At 47.4% G+C, this 19245-nt stretch overlaps 8 protein-coding genes across 9 annotated transcripts; 5 read left to right on the top strand and 3 right to left on the bottom strand.

The window, feature by feature from the left end:
* Nucleotides 1–28: 28 nt before the first annotated feature.
* Nucleotides 29–1185, bottom strand: LOC117145021 (proteasome subunit beta type-4). Its single transcript, XM_033310515.1, has 3 exons — nt 931–1185; nt 367–868; nt 29–301 (listed from the first exon to the last, which is right to left on the bottom strand). The coding sequence occupies exons 1-3, from the start codon at nt 1080–1082 to the stop codon at nt 149–151; spliced, it is 807 nt and encodes a 268-aa protein (XP_033166406.1). The 5' UTR covers nt 1083–1185; the 3' UTR covers nt 29–148.
* Nucleotides 1186–1863: 678 nt separating this feature from the next.
* LOC117143944 (ceramide kinase) lies at nt 1864–9524 on the bottom strand. Its single transcript, XM_033308878.1, has 4 exons — nt 9140–9524; nt 2693–4474; nt 2348–2550; nt 1864–2287 (listed from the first exon to the last, which is right to left on the bottom strand). The coding sequence occupies exons 2-4, from the start codon at nt 4421–4423 to the stop codon at nt 2158–2160; spliced, it is 2064 nt and encodes a 687-aa protein (XP_033164769.1). The 5' UTR covers nt 4424–4474; nt 9140–9524; the 3' UTR covers nt 1864–2157.
* An 809-nt stretch (nt 9525–10333) lies between these two features.
* LOC117144274 (basic salivary proline-rich protein 2) lies at nt 10334–11308 on the top strand. Its single transcript, XM_033309377.1, has 2 exons — nt 10334–10483; nt 10543–11308. Exons 1-2 carry the CDS (start codon nt 10480–10482, stop codon nt 11136–11138), a joined length of 600 nt encoding a protein of 199 aa, XP_033165268.1. The 5' UTR covers nt 10334–10479; the 3' UTR covers nt 11139–11308.
* Nucleotides 11226–12626, top strand: LOC117144273. The gene is made up of 4 exons (XM_033309376.1): nt 11226–11311; nt 11371–12273; nt 12331–12385; nt 12535–12626. Exons 1-3 carry the CDS (start codon nt 11308–11310, stop codon nt 12369–12371), a joined length of 948 nt encoding a protein of 315 aa, XP_033165267.1. The 5' UTR covers nt 11226–11307; the 3' UTR covers nt 12372–12385; nt 12535–12626.
* LOC117144275 (DNA-directed RNA polymerases I, II, and III subunit RPABC2) lies at nt 12595–13206 on the top strand. Its single transcript, XM_033309378.1, has 2 exons — nt 12595–12722; nt 12785–13206. Exons 1-2 carry the CDS (start codon nt 12694–12696, stop codon nt 13149–13151), a joined length of 396 nt encoding a protein of 131 aa, XP_033165269.1. The 5' UTR covers nt 12595–12693; the 3' UTR covers nt 13152–13206.
* Nucleotides 13207–13374: 168 nt separating this feature from the next.
* Nucleotides 13375–15434, bottom strand: LOC117144272 (protein downstream neighbor of son homolog). Of its 2 annotated transcripts, none has more exons than XM_033309375.1 (3): nt 15242–15434; nt 15032–15189; nt 13375–14974 (listed from the first exon to the last, which is right to left on the bottom strand). In XM_033309375.1, the coding sequence occupies exons 1-3, from the start codon at nt 15248–15250 to the stop codon at nt 13474–13476; spliced, it is 1668 nt and encodes a 555-aa protein (XP_033165266.1). In that variant the 5' UTR covers nt 15251–15434; the 3' UTR covers nt 13375–13473. The 2 variants fall into 2 exon arrangements, with proteins under 2 accessions (XP_033165266.1, XP_033165264.1); XM_033309373.1 differs by having other exon boundaries at nt 15246–15432.
* Nucleotides 15435–16243: 809 nt separating this feature from the next.
* LOC117145129 (transcription factor Ouib) lies at nt 16244–17654 on the top strand. Its single transcript, XM_033310650.1, has 4 exons — nt 16244–16444; nt 16503–17149; nt 17212–17325; nt 17381–17654. Exons 1-4 carry the CDS (start codon nt 16319–16321, stop codon nt 17511–17513), a joined length of 1020 nt encoding a protein of 339 aa, XP_033166541.1. The 5' UTR covers nt 16244–16318; the 3' UTR covers nt 17514–17654.
* A 367-nt stretch (nt 17655–18021) lies between these two features.
* Nucleotides 18022–19218, top strand: LOC117142254 (neuroendocrine protein 7B2). Its single transcript, XM_033306113.1, has 2 exons — nt 18022–18170; nt 18234–19218. The coding sequence occupies exons 1-2, from the start codon at nt 18155–18157 to the stop codon at nt 19028–19030; spliced, it is 813 nt and encodes a 270-aa protein (XP_033162004.1). The 5' UTR covers nt 18022–18154; the 3' UTR covers nt 19031–19218.
* The last annotated feature ends 27 nt before the right edge of the window (nt 19219–19245 follow it).

Consider the following 19245-nt stretch of genomic DNA (forward strand, 5'->3'; position numbering starts at 1 on the left):
TTGCATATAATTACCAGAACTTTATACGTATTATTTTCAGACACATTTATTTTTAATAAATCATGTAACCACATATCCTTAGAGAAGTGGTTTTTCAATGCAAAACCGCCGAGCTAGACCTAAACTAAGTTCATTCAGAATCGGAGGCTCAGTATCCCTTAATGGTTTCGGCGAATGTCCAGTTTTCGTTAACCTGGAAGGGCCCCTCCACGCCGCATCCGTTGACGCTGCATACGCCCACAGTGTATTGGGAAATGTTACGAGTATCGCGGTAGTAAAGCACCTCCATGCATGTGCGGATCTACAATATAAGAGAAATGGTAGTTAAATAATAAATAGTCCACCTCAGAGTTCGAAGTTACTTACCAGTTCGGAGGCTTCTACGGCGGTAAAGTCCCTGTCCTTGGGCTTCTTCTCACGGACCAGCGGAATGGCCAGATGGCGTGCAAAACCAGTGGCCACCACGTAGTCCTCGTAGGAGCGTCCACGAAGATCCACATTGGCCAGGTACGGAGTTCCCTCGTTGTCCACGCCGCCGACAACAACGTCAATGTAGAGGGGGTTCATGCGCGAACGACGGTTGTAGAGCACACGGGTCATCCAACTAGCCAAGGACTTGGGCTTCATCTCAATGTTGTCGTCGCAGCACTGGTCCTCGATCATCTTCTGGTCGATGTTGCGCTTAATGGACTGGATGTCAGCGAAGTCGCCGCTGCCGCCGAGCAGGATGTTCTTGTTTATCTTGAAAACGCGCTCAATGTTCTGGTAGCGTGCCATGGATCCGTAGGACACCAGGGTGTCGGCGGCGAGCATCACGCCTGAATCGTAGCGAATGCCCAGCACGGAGGTGCCCGTGGTGCTGGAGGCACTGCGAAATAGGAAAAGGTGTATAAACAAGTGGTACATCTACAACATATTCCCAGTTCCTACGTGCTGTGCTTGGTTCCATAGGGTCCCACTGTGGTCAGCTCGCGCGGCAGCTGCTGGACCGGCGTCTGTCCGCCCGTGAAGTTGTAGAACGCGCCGGGAGCGGGTCCGTTCTGCCACATGGGCTGTGCCAGGCTGTTGTAGTTGTTCAACATGGTAATTTATTCGGAGACTGGAATAGTGCGAAACTTTGAAATGTTTGTCGCTGCCGGAGAATGACGGGCACAAATAATATCAAGAGTCAGCGCAGTGTGGACAGACTGTGAGCGGGCGGCAATACCAATGTCGGCCTACGGTACCTAAAAATACCAGACATACCAAAGATGAATACACTGTTAGTTTGGTCACACCTTCCGAATGAAATTAATTTGAACTTTAATTGATTACTTTTTAACGTTTTATTAGATGTTGATATTAACCGAAATATAAAACAATAAAAACGACGCTACCTGCGCTGAATATTTTTTTAACTTTGTCTTTATAATCCTCGTTTGCTAATACAAATCAATTGCTATTGTATAAAAAAAGATGAGAAAGAAATTTAAGAACTTTTCACTCAATTAGGATTAAGACTCATGTTTATCCGTTGCTTCTACGGTATTTACAACTCCTTGAAACTAAACATATGTTCAGTTAACATATAATGAGCATTTGCTTTACTTTATTTTAAAGCGTTCAATGAGAATCGAGAGAAATAAATGAAACTGCCGCTTGGAAATGATCCTGGTCAATCTAGGAATCCAATATCTTAATTTCCCTTCGCATGGCGATTTCCCATAGCTTTTTATGCGGAATAAGGTTCTCTTGCTGATACCTCAAAGGCCAAGTAATTTCTGTTTGTATTCATATTGGTGGAGACAACGCACATGTTCCGGATTAAAGTTGTTTTTGATCATAATATAATAACTATTATTATTATAAATTAATAATATGGAATTAAAATTTGAATACATATAAACACATTTTTATTGCCAGTATACCAGTACACAATTTGTAAATATATAGGTATGTGCATAATGCATCCGAGGGGAATGTTTCGGTTGCTGCCGCATCTTTCAGATGCCATAATACAGTCGATAATATCAGTTTCTTTGTTGAGCTATGCTAAAAACAATGACGGGGAGACCCGCTCTTTAACACGATACATATACGAATAAGGATACCCTACGCAAAACTAAGAGCTACATGTCACGGCCAACGATTGATGCTAATTCTATGGGGTTAAAGCTTCTAGTCCTTGCAGCAGCAGTAAACATTGTCGCTAGAGCTAGCTGGGGTTGTGGGCGTGGTGCCGCCCTTGAGGGGCTTGCTGTAGGAATGGGGACCCCGCATGAAGACCTCGATGAGCTGACAATGCGATCTGCAAGACACGGAACGTTTAATAGGCGATTTATTGGAGATAAGGGTACAACTAACTCACCGCATGGTTATGTCCAGGTCGGTCACCACCTCTCCATCACAGTTCCAGCTGGAAAACTCGGTCGAGGAGGAGTGGGCGGCCATTTCTTCAGGCGGTGTAATCGGCTGACAAGACCCTGCCAGGCTGTAGTCCTCCTCGCTGGCAGAAAATGTTCTGAACCGGAATTCCCTTGTGCGATATACCTCTACAAACGGCAAATTGCGCTGCAATGGGAAAATGTTTTTTAAATACTTATTTGTTTTCTACGATCCTAACTTGGTGGACGTCAAAGGAAATGGACGGCTCTTATAAAGGAAATTTTCTTTTTGATGTGAAAGTTGAATAGTTGTAGTAGTTAGTACTCACAATATCACCGCTTCTGCCCGCCGTATTGAGCAGAAATCGCACGTTGTTGAGCAGTGAGGTCTTTTTCACGAGAATCAGATCCAGGCAACCATCACCCAGGTGACTGTAACGGGAGATGCCGTTGGGACTCCTGGCGCAGGCGCAGGTGATGTTCGCGCCGCAGATCATAAAGAAATTGCCCCGCACAACCTTCCACTGATCGTTGCCGAGGTTCCTCATTGATGAAATGGAGCCAGTGGGCAATCGAAGATTGCCTGGACGCGGACGCGGCCTCAGCAGTGCAACTTCACTGGCGGCTAGATGAGAGTCCTCCGTTTCCACCTGCTGACTGCGCTCCGCCTCTCTGGATTCCTCTTGGATGAACAATGAAGATCGCTGCTCCTGTATGCTGCTAGCGAAGCTGCAGCGCTGGCAATTGGCATAGCAGACGGATGGCACTGACTCTCCCAGCGAGCACACGCTGTCCGGACTCTGCGGAACGTCCTCCAGCGGCGTGGTCAGTAGAAGATCGGGCTCTTCCAGCATTCTCAGTTCGGCGTCATAGCCGCGATTATTCAGGAAGGCCTTGACGCCACTGTACTCGTACCGGCGCGGGCCCATCCAGCGGTAGTTCTCGCTCTGGGCTGCCACATCGCCCAGGTACCCGTAGCTCAGGACACTGGCACAGAATCTGAGCAGGGACTGGCCATTGCTCACACTGCACACATCCAGGCCCCGATGCTGGCCCAGAATCACATGGATGGCCGCTGTCTTCACATCCGCCGTGCCGTGCATACTATAGGCTATGGTGTCGGTGCTGCCGGCGGGAATCACGCCCACTGGCAGAGCCGGCCTCGGAATGTATGGTGGCCGCTGTTCGTCGAGTCCCAGCTCCCGCATTTGCCGGAATATCAGTCCGTTGATGACCTCTGCTACGGTGCCATCGCCTCCGACGCAGCAAACCGCATCGTATACTCCCAGATCATGGCTCAGAAGTATGTCCTTCACTTGGTTTGCCCTCTGAGTCGTGATGCACGTGGCGTCCACGCCGGCGAGCTGGAAAATAGGTCTCACATGGCGCTCATAGGTCTGAGCTCCCGCCTTGCGACCTCCATAGGGGTTTATAAAGACCAAAAGGCGGCGCACTCGCATCCGTGTGGGGGAGGAGCTATGCAGACGGATTTGCAGCTCCTGGTCCCACTGCCTCACTATGTAGGGATCCGAGTTGAAGAAGGTGAGTCTCCTTAGCTCCCACCGATTGCAATCCGTTTGGGACTTGCTCAGCCTCATGGCATAGTTGATGGTCAGGTACTGACTGGTTGGCTTCCCTGGCGCAGCATCGCCATTGCATCCGGAACTGCGTTCCGAGCCTGGCGGCGAAGGCGGTTTGAGGGAGCTCGCCTTGGTGTCCCCGCTCCTTATGCTAACCACGTCGTCCAAGTGGAGCACGTGGCTTTGTGGCCCATAAGAGCAGATTCCGCCCGGTTGAGCGGGCGAGTCCGGCGGCAACGGTGCCTTGGCCTCGTTTCCTTGGGGCGAATGCTTGAGCTTTTGCAGACGCTCCCACACCAACTGCTGCCCGTGTAGCAGCACCCTGTAGCTCTTCTTCTTTAGCTGGAAGTTGTTCAGCAGGACATCGTGGGCGGAGGCGGAGCAGGGCGTGAACTTGGAGGCACTCGTGGAGCTGACGGGGGCCACAAAATCCCCGGCCGAGGTGGACGACCGCCCTGCTGGCTGCTTGGTCTGCGTCATCTTGACTGGCCCTCGTCTCCGTCTCCCGCTATGGCGTACGCTTTGTCGGTACTAAGAGAAGAAAACAGGTTTCAGTTAGATATGCAGTGAAACTTCATCAGCACAAACTCAACAAGAAACTATACCCTTAGTAAAAGGGGTGCAAAATTATAACAAAGAAGATAGTCTCGATTTAAAGTAGCTTTCATATTATGGCACACATGATCAAAGACGACTTCTTCACTTCTTTGTGTTTGGTAAGTTCAACTTGAAGAAGTACTATACTGACAGATTTGGTTTAAGCAAGCCTGACTGTACTTAAAATCGCAGTAACAAAATGAGTGGAGGAGGCAGTGGAGTTGGGGGTCGGTAGTTACTCCTCACAATAAATCAGAGTTACGACGCTCCATTCTCTTTCCCTTTGATGTTCGGTCTTTGTGGCTTTAGCAGTTCACGTAGAGGTGGGCCCTTCAACTCTTAATTACTTACGGAGAGGTGTCGATGATGAAAATTGAACGGAAAACGCAGAGGGGACTGTGACAGACTCAATCAACTGCACGGAGTCATTTTCAAACCTCTGCCACGGTCCTCCGCATCTGATGGTTTTTGTCATTAGCATAGACTCGTGAATATTTTTGAAGGAAAACACAGAAAATTAAAAAAATAAAAGGTTCATTCTATGAGTTTATGGTTCACTGACCATAAAGTTATCAAAAGGCAATAAAATAACACTGTAACTACGAGATAACGACTCATTTTTAGGATAATGATGAATAATTGATTTGGCCATTAGTAAAAGTATAATAGCAAAGCCAATTGTGCAAATGTATCATAAACCAGCTGGCAAAATATCGCAACAAACTCACTGCACACATATTTTTTTAGCATAAGCTTAAAGTATTTTAAATGATAAGTTCGCTTATGATTCATAAACCGATAAAAAATAATCGCTGGTAATTAAAATGCCAGTAATTCCGATAAGACTCCAATGAACAAGTGTTGCAATCATAAATTAATATAACGAAAAACATTTTAGGGATTGGCTTCTACCAAAAATAAATCGTTTATGAACCTCAATTAAATCGCGGTCAATTCCCCTTGCAAAATAGGTTTTGAAATACTTCTCAAAGGGTTCTATTTGCCTTTGTTGGTGGGTGTTCAATGGCAGATAATTGCACATGTTCAGAAATTATAGCTATACATTTTATACGTATGTACATTGCGCGATTCGTGTTCATAGCTCGCTGAACTGAGCAACCAGGAAAATGCGCAAGTGTAAGAAACTGGTTTAAATTGTATGCCACTCAATGGGAGGGGAAAACCAAAAGTACAATGCAGTAGATAGCAGCCAAAATGAGTTCAATGAACTCTTTATTGCAGTTTTGGAGGCTTTGGGCAGTGAAAAGCGTTCGTCAGTTTTAAATAAACAAAGATCGAGATGAACGTGGCAGAAGCAAAAGTTATAAAATACTTCTTAAAGTACTCAACAACTGCAGTGTGAATCATGGCGCACTTAGCCAGAACCAAACTGGTTCTGAACTCAATTCACGTTCCGATCGTAAACTTTACGGCACCTCATTTACTAACAATGAACAATTGCTTTGAACTTGGCCAAAGCGAAAGAAAGCCAGCAAGCTCCAGAGAATTCAGTACAAACATCTCTAAACAATGGGATAAACATCTCCGAGCAGAGTTCTTGAACAAATGAATCTCTCTATATTTCACAACAGCGGAGAACAGCGCCAAAAACACCTTCAAAAATGACTAACTTATGCAAATTACTCTTTAGTTAGCTGACTAGCGAGGCAGACTGTGTTGTTGCTAATTAGAGAGTCGCACGCATTTCAGTGCCCGAAAGCAGAACTCGCACCAACAAGCCAACAAAGCCCGTCTCACGCGGCGTATGAGCAACGAATCGCCCCAAGGTCAACGACGATCACCGACGGCACCCAGAGCACGCAAAATCGGTCTCAGAATCGGACTCAAAAAAATAAAAAGCGGACCGGGAAGCTGTAGTCGATTCCGTGGCACTTGGAAAACGGGTTCTGCCCGGTCGAGTTGCGTGCAGCCGGCGACCTTCGCCTTGAATCGCTCGAGAGATCTTGGCCAGACTGCAATAACCGGCTGTTGGCCATAATCTGGCATTAAAACAAGCCACCTCGGACCTTGCCCACATTTGCACCCGAGCTGCAGGCTGGCCAAAGTCGCATTTCCTAGCTTTGAATCTTGACATTGACGGAGGAGAACCGCTTTTGAGTTAGCTATGCTAAGTATGGCTAGCCACATTGTTTGTTTAATAATTTTGGGCAGGTACCTAAGATTGGTATTGCAAAAACAGAAAACTTGGCTTTAGAAGTATATTAGCCTTGGCATTGAATATAACTGCAATTAGCCGTAATGGTAATAATAGTTTTATTTCTTTTCTTTCGTTTCTTTTTGGCTGCCTTCGCTTGACAATTAATTTGCTTGCAGCATTATACTGTGTTGAACTTTGAAATTTTAGATTTATATAGTACCAAATTTTATTTATATATCTAGATCATTAATTCATGAGGTAGACTTTGGCTTACATTCACACCATTCCTCACACCATTTATAGAACTTGCTTATTGGCATACTTTCCCCTTTTGAATGCCAGAATGCAATTAACTTTTAATTCTACACTCTCGATGGAATAACACATGCATGTTCTTCATAAATTAGAAACAAATCTACAACAAAATACCCACATATATATTTAAAGTAAACAAATACTCATCTCCCACTTGTGAGAGCAAATCATTCATAAAACAAATCTGATGAACTCAAATGCCACTCAACCGAGAACAGAGAAGCAGACAGAAACATGGGGCACCTCGGGCAATGCGTTGATTTATAAATTTAATAAAATATGTACATATTATAGTACCAAATTGAGGTACAAATCGGTACAAATGGTGCTAAAAAAAGCGGAACACGGGGAAATCGAAACAATTTCCCCTGGGCTGTAATGGAATAATAAATGTTGATTAATTAAAACAAGCCCTTTTGTGTTAGTGATTCATTATGATTAGCCTCAACTGCTTGCATGCTGCTAATTGCTGCAAGCACGAAAGCGATCTGTTGGAACAAAGTGTCATCCTAAATGAGTGCTAAATGGTCAACGATTTGTATTTTGTACTTATTTCGTGAAAACCTCTCGTTTTTCGCCCTCTAATCTGCACTGGCTTATCGGCAACTCAAACAATAACAATCGAGTGCTTTAGTACCCTATGTGAATGTATAGACTAGGGCTATATCTCGCCAATTTGTACCCGCCTCATGACACGTTGTACAAAACTGGGCAGCACTACAGATGCAAACGTTTATTTAGTATATGCTATACAATTATACGATCGATAAGATTGATGACATCAAGTTTCGGTTAACTTGAAACGTGGGAGTTAGTGGGCCGGATTTTACGTATGTATATCAGAGCTCTGAAGGCCTAATCAATACTTTCGATTATCTATAGACCAAGTGGTTTATCATTTAAATGCCTGTACCTTAAACAGAACTAATAGAGCTGTGTCCGATTTCATTTAACTTTGAGCTCGTTGACTCACTCGAATATCTAAGAAGCACATGACAGCAGTAATTATTTAACAAAGCAAAAAATTCTAGTACATGTAGGTCGATGTGGAGAGTGAAAAAACACACACATAGCGGAAATGTGTACTAAATTCGAGCGGGTAAATTGATAACCAGGCATAAGAGTTCGGTTGGCAGGGAAAGGAAAAGGGAAGTGTTCTCGGTATAGATATCAGTACGACATACAAACAAACAAACAAATACGTCAATCTATAACTCCAGTACTACTGCCATTATTGGCATCGTCAACCCCACACTATTTACCTCGATTCACCCTTTTGGGCTTTATTCAATCTTGACCCGCTTTATCGTTGTCATACATCAGCCCACGTCTGACCTTTTCGACGGTGCACGCAGCTCACAGCCGAAATAGCAAAAGCAGAGCTACAAAATATTATAAATAACGTGGGGCGAGTTCCCTTTGACACGTGAGGAGTCATTATTCAGTGCTATAGCGCAGATGGTCTGCTCAGATCAAAAGAAAGAGGTACACGAATAGGTTTTCAGCCAATTTCCAGAACGAATTGTTTGGAATCGCGTTTAAATCCTTTTGTTATGTTAAAATAAACTATTAGTATATGAGTAAAAATGAATACAAAGTGGATACTTATTTGAGTTGCTATTTACTTGCAATCTATGCTTAGATCATTAAATTATCATTAATAAAGGTCCCTGAAATCCAATTTAGCCCATAGAAGTAGAAATTTTATTCCCAAGTAATAAGTAATAAGTATCGCAGCATCGACATCGATACTTTGCACCCCCAAAACAATAACAGTGCACACATACAAAGAATGATCCCGGTTTGTTTGCTCTACCCGCAGTGCGCCAGAAGAGGATAGCACCAGGCAGACAGGGACAGCTGTCATTTCCATACTCCGGGTGCCGTTATCGCAACGCAATACAGCTGTGGAGCAGCAACAACTCAGCTGTTGACAAGAACATGTGTATACAGGCGTAAGGGTGTGTGCGTGAGTGTGGGGGTATGTGCGTCTGGCTTGAGTTCTACGTTTAATTCCAACTTGGGTGCTCGTGCACCTACTTATTCTCGACCCTATTCTCGTCCATATTCTCGTTCTTCCAATTGGAGTGCCGGCGTAAACTGGTCGGTCTGGTTGGGGAACTCACCTGGTGGCCAGGTAGGTCCGTTTATCCATACAAACACGGCTGCACTTTCGAAGCCGTTGCACTGTTTTTCCGTCTTTTTATGGGGAAATCAAGAAAACTCGATACGGATGTGCATTGCAGTTTCGCACACTTGCACTTTTTCGCTTGCACACAAACACATGCACACACACAATTGGAAAATCGGCGACGTGCAATTGGAGCTAATGGCGTTTCGGCGTCTCCCGGTTTCCCGTTTTAGCCACACTTTCCACCCCCTTTTCGATGGAGCACAAAGAATTTACGAGAACACCAGAAATGCACTTCCGTGGCCGTTACAAAAAACACAGGCGGACAAATCGAAGCGAAGTGTACGTCCGCTCGCCAGTGTGACCGCACTGATAACTGTGGAAATTACGGGCAGACCACCCGAATTGATTAAAATACCACATAGTTTGGTTTGGGGTATTCTCAAATCCGGCGACTACCAGGGCTGCATTAAGATAACCGGCATCTTCACCTAAAAATAACTGTGCGCGTAATACAGAAAAAACCGCGCAAATAAAGGAATATCTAAAAATTTGCTCTTTCCCAACAGTCATCCATGTTTGCTCTTTCCCAACAGTCATCCATGTCCAAATGAAGTCCTCGGCCACACATTGTGGCTTCAAACGCACATTCCACATCCATTAGGACCTACCTTAGTGGAAGAGCTATTACGGACTGTCTATCCACCAAACTTTTAAAGTCCGTATATGTCAACCTAAAAAAGGAGAAAGGAAACTTAAAATGTTAAGAATTATTTTATAATCAGTTTTTTTCTCACTTTTGTTAAAGTCCGATTTTCGAAGTAATTGTTATATCGTTTCTGCTTTTGATATTTTCGTTACTCGAAGAGTGTAAGCTACATTTAATTATATGAAAAGTAGGCAAAAGTTAGGATATGCAATAGTTCGGGCACTCGACCAAAGCGTTCCCATGATTTCAGTTTTCTGTTTTTATTATTTTATACTTTTCCTTTTTGTTGTTAATTCCAATTTAAACTGCAGAAATTTAAACATTAATTGGGCTTAACTAAACCAGTGGAGTATATATGTTAATAAATAATCTGAGTGCTATTGACCCCCTTTAAACATAATTACCAATGATTTAAAGTATACATACCGCGTTTCTAGAATTGTTTTCAAATTTTTAATTTATAGGTATATTTGGTCATACCAATTTTTTAAAGCTTAAATGAATGCAAAGAACGCGGGGTATACAAAACCCGATTAGAGATCTCGACCCGGAATTGTCATTTTGGATTTACCAGCTTGTAGGACAGCCTGTAGGGACAATTACACCTAAACCCCAACTTTCGGAAAATGTGTGAGTATCAAATGGACTGTAGACCGCCAACCACAGCGCGCTAATCCTTCCGCCGCCAGCGTCTCCGTGTGGCAAGTGCAACAACTGTCCATGCGGCACCAGCGGCGGAGCCCCGCCCCCCCAGCAACCGCCCCACCGGCCACCCCCCTCCTACGCCCACCAGCCACAGCAGCAGCCGGACAGCTGTCCCTATCCGGGTCCGCGGGGCCAGGGAGCAGGCGGTTGCCAGGTCAACTCGACGCAGCCGCCGGGCGATCCAGCAGCATGCAGCCTCTACCAGAGTCGGGGAGCACCCACCGTGGAGTGCACGTGCACTCAGAACCGCAGCCGGCCACCTCCGCCATCCGTTCAGGCGGACCACATCACGTGCAGTCGGGGTCCGCGGGAGCAGCCGCCTGCCCTGGAGACCCGCTGCACCTGTCGCGAGAAGCCCGTCAAGACGGAGTGCCACTGCGCACCGCCGGTGGCCCCGCCTCCCAACCAACAGCAGCAGCAGGCGATGGCCCAGCCCACCTACGCCAACGTGACCTGTGGCCAGAACTTGCCCAGAGGACCGCAGCCCTATCGCCCGCACCAAGGCAACCAGAGCCAGAACCCGAACTCCTGCGGCCACTGCCGATCGCAGAAGAAGCAGAAGAAGTGCGTCATTCAGTGATCTGGATGTCGTGCCACGGGAGAACGTTGGGATCCCAGCAGGCGCTACAGAGCAAGCTACACATATTACACCGCTCACAACATGACATGACAGTACTCCCAAATTTCTGGTTAGCCAAATTTCCAGTTTTCCCCTGATTTCTGGGCCAATAAAGCCAATGTGACCGCTAATGGGTAAAGTAAAACAGGTGGTAATGTGTCCGTTTAATACGTCAGCGTCTCCTTCCGGACAGGGAACAGTCCGAGTGCCTACCAGGTGGGTCGGAGGCCTGCGCAGCACATCTCCGTGCAGGACATCTGCAACTGCCAGCGGAGTGCGGAGCGGAATCGCAGTCGGCACTGCTTCGTGATTCGCTCACAGCGGCCTCCAAAGGGCGTGGCTGCGCAAACCCGGTGCTGCTGCACTCCTCCAGCGCCGATAAGCCGTAGTCCGCCTCCGTCCACTAAGATCCGCCAGCGATGCTGCTGTGCCTTAGCCCCGGAGCCCGCAAGGCAAAGGGTTTGCGGCCCCTCCGGGATCAAGCCGCAGAGATGCTGTACCAACTGCCCAGGAAACGGGCATGGCGGACCAGCCGCGCGGAGGACACGGCTGTACCATTCGGATCCATACCCCGTCATGTTGGGCGAGGATCGGAAAGTGGCTTTGGAAGAGCCAATTCTGCTGCAGCCGGACCCACATTCTGAGATTCCATACAGCGACTCCTCGCGATCCTTACAGCCCGCCGTTCACGCGATAAATGAGAACTGCCAGGATCCCCAGGATCCCTACTATCCGTATCCTCCCCGAAGCACGCGTCAGCAGGAAGTGGATCCTCTAGCCAACTTCGATCTGAATCGCTTCGACAGGGAAGCCATCCATCGAGGCCCCGCTGGCAGACGAAGAAACGTCTCCATTCGCACCTGCGTCGACTACGACTACGAGCCGGGATATCCAGCTCCAAGCAGTCCGCCCGGAAATCGACATCCACCAGCTCAATCTGGATATTGTCCTCCGCGAGCCCAACACCCTCCGGCATACCACCCTTCGTACGAACCTAATCCAGCTGGTTGTCCCGCGGCATCTTCGCCCAGAATTCGCCTACCACCCGCATCATTCCAGCGTCCATATCATCCCAGAACTCATCCGGGATTACAAGGTTTGCATTTTCCAAGTTATCCGAGAGCAGGCGACTTATATTCCCTTTTTCATTAAGAAAATACTGAATTCGATTACGTTAAGTGTCCGTTTAGATGATGGGTAACCAATAGGTAAGTGTTTCATTTGATTACTATTTTAAACTTTATATACTTCCAATTTCAAATATTCAAATAGTCTAAGCATTATACGAATTCTTCAAATTTTAAATACTCGCGCCACTAACCGCTATTCGATAAGTAATCACTTTTCCATTTGGCAGAAATGCAAGCCTGAAAGTTTGAGAGGCACTGGCAGTTCTGCGCACTGTGCTTCAGTGTTGGAAACCGCATGCAGCAGTGTGAAAGAAGAAGAAGTCGACGCGTGCAAAACACGCCGCATTTTATTATTTTATTTGGATTAAAACAATAGAAAAACAGTGATGGATGATGCGGACTTCGACAACGATGAGTAAGTGCAGGCGTAACACAATCGATAGCTGTACCCATTAACCACCTACTCAACAATTGCAGCGTTGGCGGCGATGACTTCGACGACGTCGACGAGGACGTGGACGAGGACATTAACCAGGAGGAGGAAGCGGACAATATCGAGATCATAGCCCCCGGTGGTGCAGGCGGCGGAGGTGTGCCCAAGTCTAAGCGCATCACCACCAAGTACATGACGAAATACGAGCGCGCCAGAGTTCTGGGCACACGAGCGCTCCAGATCGCCATGTGCGCACCCATCATGGTGGAGCTGGACGGGGAAACGGATCCCCTGCAGATTGCCATGAAGGAGCTGAAGCAAAAGAAAATCCCCATCATCATCCGCCGATACCTGCCGGATCACTCCTACGAGGACTGGAGCATAGACGAGCTCATCATGGTGGACAACTAGCTAGTACTCAACCCCTTTATCAATAATAAAACATACCGTCTAAGATTAAGCACAATCCATGTGGCTGCTCAATTCCCGGGGAATTAATGTAATGACGAAGTGGAAGCGAATTGCTACACGATAGTTGTCTTGTAAGCAATCCCTTTGCATTAACTATGGATAATCTTAAGTAGACAGATACTTGCTACCATGCGTTTGGTACGAAAAAACAATGACACCACGGTTTTGCTATAAACGCTATTCTAGTACAATATTTTATTTCACATAACAGACGTACAGATTAGGAAAACAAAGCTGCTCTTGTGTGAGGAACACTTGGTGTCTAGCTCCAAGCATATCCCTCATCCCTTTGATAGCAAACGCGCTCCAGGAGACCCACGGCATGTTGACCCGTGCGGCAGATGGAGCCAACTACTCCCGGCAGCAGACCACACTCCGAAAGATTCTGCTCGCCAAAGACCTGCCCGGCGGCATCTTCTCCTTCCGCATCTGATTGTGGCATCTCCGGAGTCTCGAGCAGCTTTTGTGTGGCTTTGCTAAAGGCCAGCGTATTGATGCTGCTGGCCAGCGTGGAGCTGAACATCTGGCGCGTCTCGGACAGCAGCTCCGCCACGCTGGGCAGGAATGTAGGTAGGATTAGGCCCTTAATGTCTATGCTAAAGTAGTCGACGCCATCCAGGCGCACTTTCTTGGACCGCGGTACCAAGTGCTGCATGGTGGCCTTGGGGAAGGCCACTGGCGACAGCAGAGTGGGAGGCACTCCGGCCAGGCGGCCCACTGTGCTGATGGCACTCTTGGCATTTAGCAGATAGCTAAAGAATCCCTGGCACTCCACGCCATCGACCAGCAGCAGGGAGTTGTCGCTAAAGTCCTCTCGCATTTCGGCAGCTTGTTGCTTCCTGGCATGGGAGGACTGGATACGTCGCAGCTCGCGCTCATCCACGCCCAAGCTCTCCAGCCAGTCATCGTCGTCGTCCTCATCTTCCTGTGCCGGCGGAGGAGCATCTTCCCCCGCTTCTGGACCCAAGGAGCTGGTAGTGCTCTCCTCGGTAAAACTGCTATCGTGTGCGTTTCCACTGCCCTCGCTCTTAAGAGGCATGCTGAACTCGATCCCCTCCTGTCGCAGAGCCTGCCGCATTCCCCGAGTCGAGGGCGTGACCAAAGCGTGACTCTCCGCCCGACCGCCCACTCCGGCAGCTCGGAACAGCACCGTAAAGGTGTTGGCACACAGGTAGAAGTACGGGCACTGGCGGGCACGCAGCAGCTGAAATAGGCCCCGGAAGCTGAAGTCCCACTCCTCCGCCAGGGCCTTGCGCTCCCGCTCACCCACCACAACGCCCACGTTCTCCTTGGCGGTGCGCGGGTAGAGAGTCAGCCAGGGCAGGTGCGGGTGCTGCCAGTAGTAGTTGCATTGGTTGAACCGCGTGGCGTCCGAGATATCCAGCGTGCTCTCCGTCCGCTGCGGGTCCATGCAGCGCACGAAGCTGGTAAGTCCGCTGGCCAGCTGCGAGGTCTTCAGTTGGATGGCAGGCAGTTCCGTGGGACAGAAGAAACGGGCTCGTGTCTTTAGGGACCAGTCCACAGGTAGGTGGGCGGTGTGCTTCTGCCGGGCGGCCAACTCCGCGTCGTCCTCGTCCTCAGCGGTTATTTGGGGCTGCTGGAAGAGCTTGGCAAAGGCCTGGGGGTCGTACTTCTGGAGCACGAACTTGGCAGGCGGCGGGCGCGTGGGCGTTTCCCGCACAAAGCACGAGGAGGCTGTGACCACTGGTTCGAGGTCCGCCAGATGCGGATCAACGCGCAGTTTCTTGGCATCATCTGTGGATCTGAGGCAGGGAGTTAGTAATTGAATGTTGGGGAGAACGAGAAAGAGGGGAACTCACTTTGCAAACGGATTCTTTCGCTTCTGGGCGAGCTTAGCCTCCAGTAGCTTGCTCTTATCCGTCTCATCCACTTGGAGTCCTATCCGCCTATTGTTGTTGTTGCTCACGCGGGCTGCCAATTTGTTCTTCTTCTGCTTGAGCCGCTGCAGTTTGATGAACTGGAAAACGAAACAACATCAGTGGCGGGCAGGTGCTCCTCCGAGTCCATACCCACGTCATCTGGACGCGTCCATTTGGAAGCCACACTCGCTTCGCTGGACATGCTCAATGTCTTGGTTACCCGCACAGGACCTTCACGGATTATTTGAGTAATTTGCGAACTGCAAATATCTTCGAAACGTTTGCAAATATCACAAAAAATTAAGGCGCGCAACTAGGGATGTGAAATCTTTCGATTGATTAGCTCGTTATTCGCTATTTTCGCCCATGTTCAACCCCCAAAAATATCGTTAGTCGACAAATGAAACAAATCTCACAATTTAACTAATTAGTTATTATAATAGATAGCGTTGTTTACAAAACTAAACTAACTTAAATTTTATATCACTGGCTATGTCCTATGGTTATGTTGGTTTACAATGGTATTGTTGGGCATCAAATTTAATTTTTTATTTTCAATGGCTCCGATATTTAGCCACATAACATTTTAAATTCTCTAGCAAAACTAAAAATGGAAATTCAAAAATTGTGTTAAGCAACATTATATTTTTAGGTGTCAAGAAAATGATATTCTAAGGGCAAGCGAAAACTACATACTCTTGCAAATCAAACACTTTAAGAAAGTTATATATTTAGAATTCATTTTGATTTTGTTTTTTTTTTGTATCCATTGTGTGTCGTTAGACCTTTAACCTTTAAAACCTATAAAGTTTATGCTAACTTAGATATACTTTTATATACTATTATTTTATACGCTGTTCTTTTTTCATTGAGACATGCAATATAAACATGAGACCCATAGAAAGGTTTTAAATGGCTTTAAACATTATAATTCGAGTTGGGTTTGCTTAAAAAGGGAATCTTTTTGAGGTTACAAGCTTCTAACCGAAATTAACTTAAATTGTATCGTTTTAACTATTAATAAAATCAAGTAGCTCAATGAATAAACAATTTTTTTTCGCTATACAAATGTATTGCCCGGATTGCCCGATAACAAATCGATTAAGCTCTGTCGCCTTTCTAGTCAGGGGTGGTCGATAACATGACGGTAAAAAGCTGTTCAGCATCTGGTAACACTTTCCGTCGCTGCGTTTTATTCTAAAAGTAAACACATTAACTTGATAAACAATGAAACTCGACGGCATTTGCCGCATTTGCGCCAACAAAATCATGGGCAACCAGCGGGATCGGAACATATTCATGTACATGCGGGGAAGATATCTGGGTCAACTGAAGCTAATCACGGGAGTGGAGGTAGGTGGTTATGTCAGCTGCCGACCGCGCTAACATTTGTTAACTTAAATTTTTTCAGCTGACAAGGAACCAGGGGCTGCCGGAGATCGTTTGCGAGCGCTGCTTCTCCGAGCTGGACCTGGCTGCGAAGTTCCGCGAGCGGTGTATCTTCTCGCAAAAGTACCTGCTGGATATCATAAAGAAGCCCAGTGATCAGAGCACTGATCACGTTGAGCTTAGTCCAGAGCCGCTGGACGAGCAACTGATCGATGCGGATCAGTTGGAGACGCACGACGATAACGAGCAGTACGTGTGTTATCAAGAATCGAAAGAGGAACCCCAAGACCTAGAGGAAATCGAGCCGGATGACGACCCCGCTGCCGCTGTTATGGCGGCAGCAGAGGCAGCAGCAGAAGCGGCGCACCAGGAGGATCTACAGGAGCAGGAGATGGAGCGGGCCGCCAAGAGGCGCAGTAACTTCTTTATCTGCGACGAGTGTGGAACCCTGTTCCACGATGCGTTTCTGTACACCGAGCATTTAAATGGGCACCAGAACCGGCGGGATATGAACCAGTTCTTCCCTTGCCCTGAGTGCCCACAGACTTTCAAAAAGAAGGCGCTTCTGAAGCAGCATCGCACCCAGGCTCACTTAATAAACCGCAGGTTCCAGTGCGCCATCTGTCACGAGGTTTTCGCATCTCTGGGCGCTAAGTTTCGGCACGACAAGTAAGGAGGCTGGGAATCGAATACTAGCGCAGCACTATATGCAACTTCCAATTTCATTTCAGAGCCCATAAGAACGAACGACCTTATCCATGCCTAGAATGCGGAATGAACTTCAGCAGCGTTTCCGAATTGCAGAACCACTGTTCGACACACTCGAAGCAAACGCGGATGTTCAGGTAAGCTTGTCAGCTTGCGCAATCTTATATCTTAATATCGTATTTTTTCGTTAAGGTGTGAGCCTTGCAACATGGATTTTACAACTCGCCGCGGTCTGGTGGCTCATACAAAAACAGCACCGCACAAGCGCCTTGCCAAATATATGCAGGATGAATTCGATTTCAGCGAATTGGCAACCCAATCCTGAGTTATTACCACCCGTTCTTATAAGTAAATGTTAAGGTCAAAATAAGTAAATAATAATTGAGTAGTTTAGTTTACTACCTCGCCACCACAATATTCGTCAATAGAGTGTCGGTTCAATGTTATTTTTTTATAAGTGAATTTTTAATTGATTGAAAATAAAATTCCTTCTGTTTTACTTTCAATTTATTTATTATAGTTCATACTTTTAAATTAAGGAGGGAATGGCAATTTAAATCATGTTACCAAGTAGCAGTACCGTTCTGCTTTACAATACAAGAAAAAAAGTTTTCTAAGCGAATAAATTTCCTTATTTTCTGCCTGCATTTTATACTAATGCTTAAAGAGGTCTGAAGAACTCAGCTCCAGCAGTTTGGCGCTAATCTAATTCTCGGCCCCCAAAGGACTGCTCCAACATAAAAGAGCTTTCGAGTACGGCGCATGCGTCCTTTCAGCTGTGGCTGCCATAAGGCAGCTTCGGTTGGATCTGCGTATATTTTGCAAATTCAACTGGTAGCCGTCGCACGAAGCACAGAGCCCTACGACACGTTGGTATATACACGGAATCGGAGCAGCTGCCGCCGAAAAATCAATACCTTACCAAACTTCGACGTGGACGGTTGAAATCGCTTAGAATCGCGCAATATGTTCCGTTCGCAAAGTAAGTCTGCTGAAGTAATAGTTATAGGTGGTTGAGGTATGAGAATAGCCCATGTTTTTCCAGGTGTGCACATGATGGTGGCGATGCTCGTGGTCGCCTCGAGTGGCTACCAGGTGCAGTCCTATAGCTCCAAGGATATTTTTGCCGATGCCTTGCTGACGGATCTGCTCAATCGCATGGACAACGACATGCAGGTGGGCTACTACGACGTGGGCAACGAGGCAGCCGCTGGCTCCAAGGACAACGTGGACCTGGTCTCCCGGTCGGAGTACGCGAGGCTGTGTGACGGCGGAAGCGACTGCATCCTGCAATCGGGCTCGGCATCGGGAGCTGCCTCCCACCCTTCGCTGCGGGACCACGAGTTCCTGCAGCACAGCTCGCTGTGGGGTCACCAGTTCATCTCCGGCGGAATGGGAGAGGGTCCCAACCGGTATCCCACCATAGTGAAGAACGACGCCGGCCTGCCTGCCTACTGCAACCCTCCTAATCCCTGCCCCGAGGGCTACGACATGGAGACCCAAGGCGGCAGCTGCATTGTGGACTTCGAAAACACGGCCATCTTCAGCCGGGAGTTCCAGGCCGCTCAGGACTGCACCTGCGACAACGAGCATATGTTCGACTGCTCGGAACAGGATAGTGCCGATGTCGGTGCCGAGAAGGGTGACCTGAACTCCGCCGTGGAGCAGTACATCATGCAGATGGGCCAGGAGAACAGCCTGAACAACGTTAACAGCCTGGTCAAAAAGGCCGGATACCCTGTGATGCCCGATCCTCGCCTGGACGACGCGGTCATGAATCCGTTCCTCCAGGGCGACCGCTTGCCCATAGCCGCCAAGAAGGGCAACCTTCTATTCCACTAAGGTAACTCGCTGATAACGCGAGCATACACGACCATACCTACATACATCGTTTCCATATGGGTGTCTAATACTATTATCTATCATAGCTGGTTATCAATGTTGTCCCGCAAGCGAGGTCTAGTAATGTTTCTCCCTTTCCCGCAAATAAAGTTATTCGTATAGTACCAGGGCTCTAAGCCGAAAATATACGGGTATTGGTCTAAACTTGGGGTAGG

The sequence above is a fragment of the Drosophila mauritiana genome, chromosome 3R (assembly GCF_004382145.1).
Source record: "Drosophila mauritiana strain mau12 chromosome 3R, ASM438214v1, whole genome shotgun sequence".
In the NCBI taxonomy this organism is placed as follows: Eukaryota; Metazoa; Arthropoda; class Insecta; order Diptera; family Drosophilidae; genus Drosophila; species Drosophila mauritiana.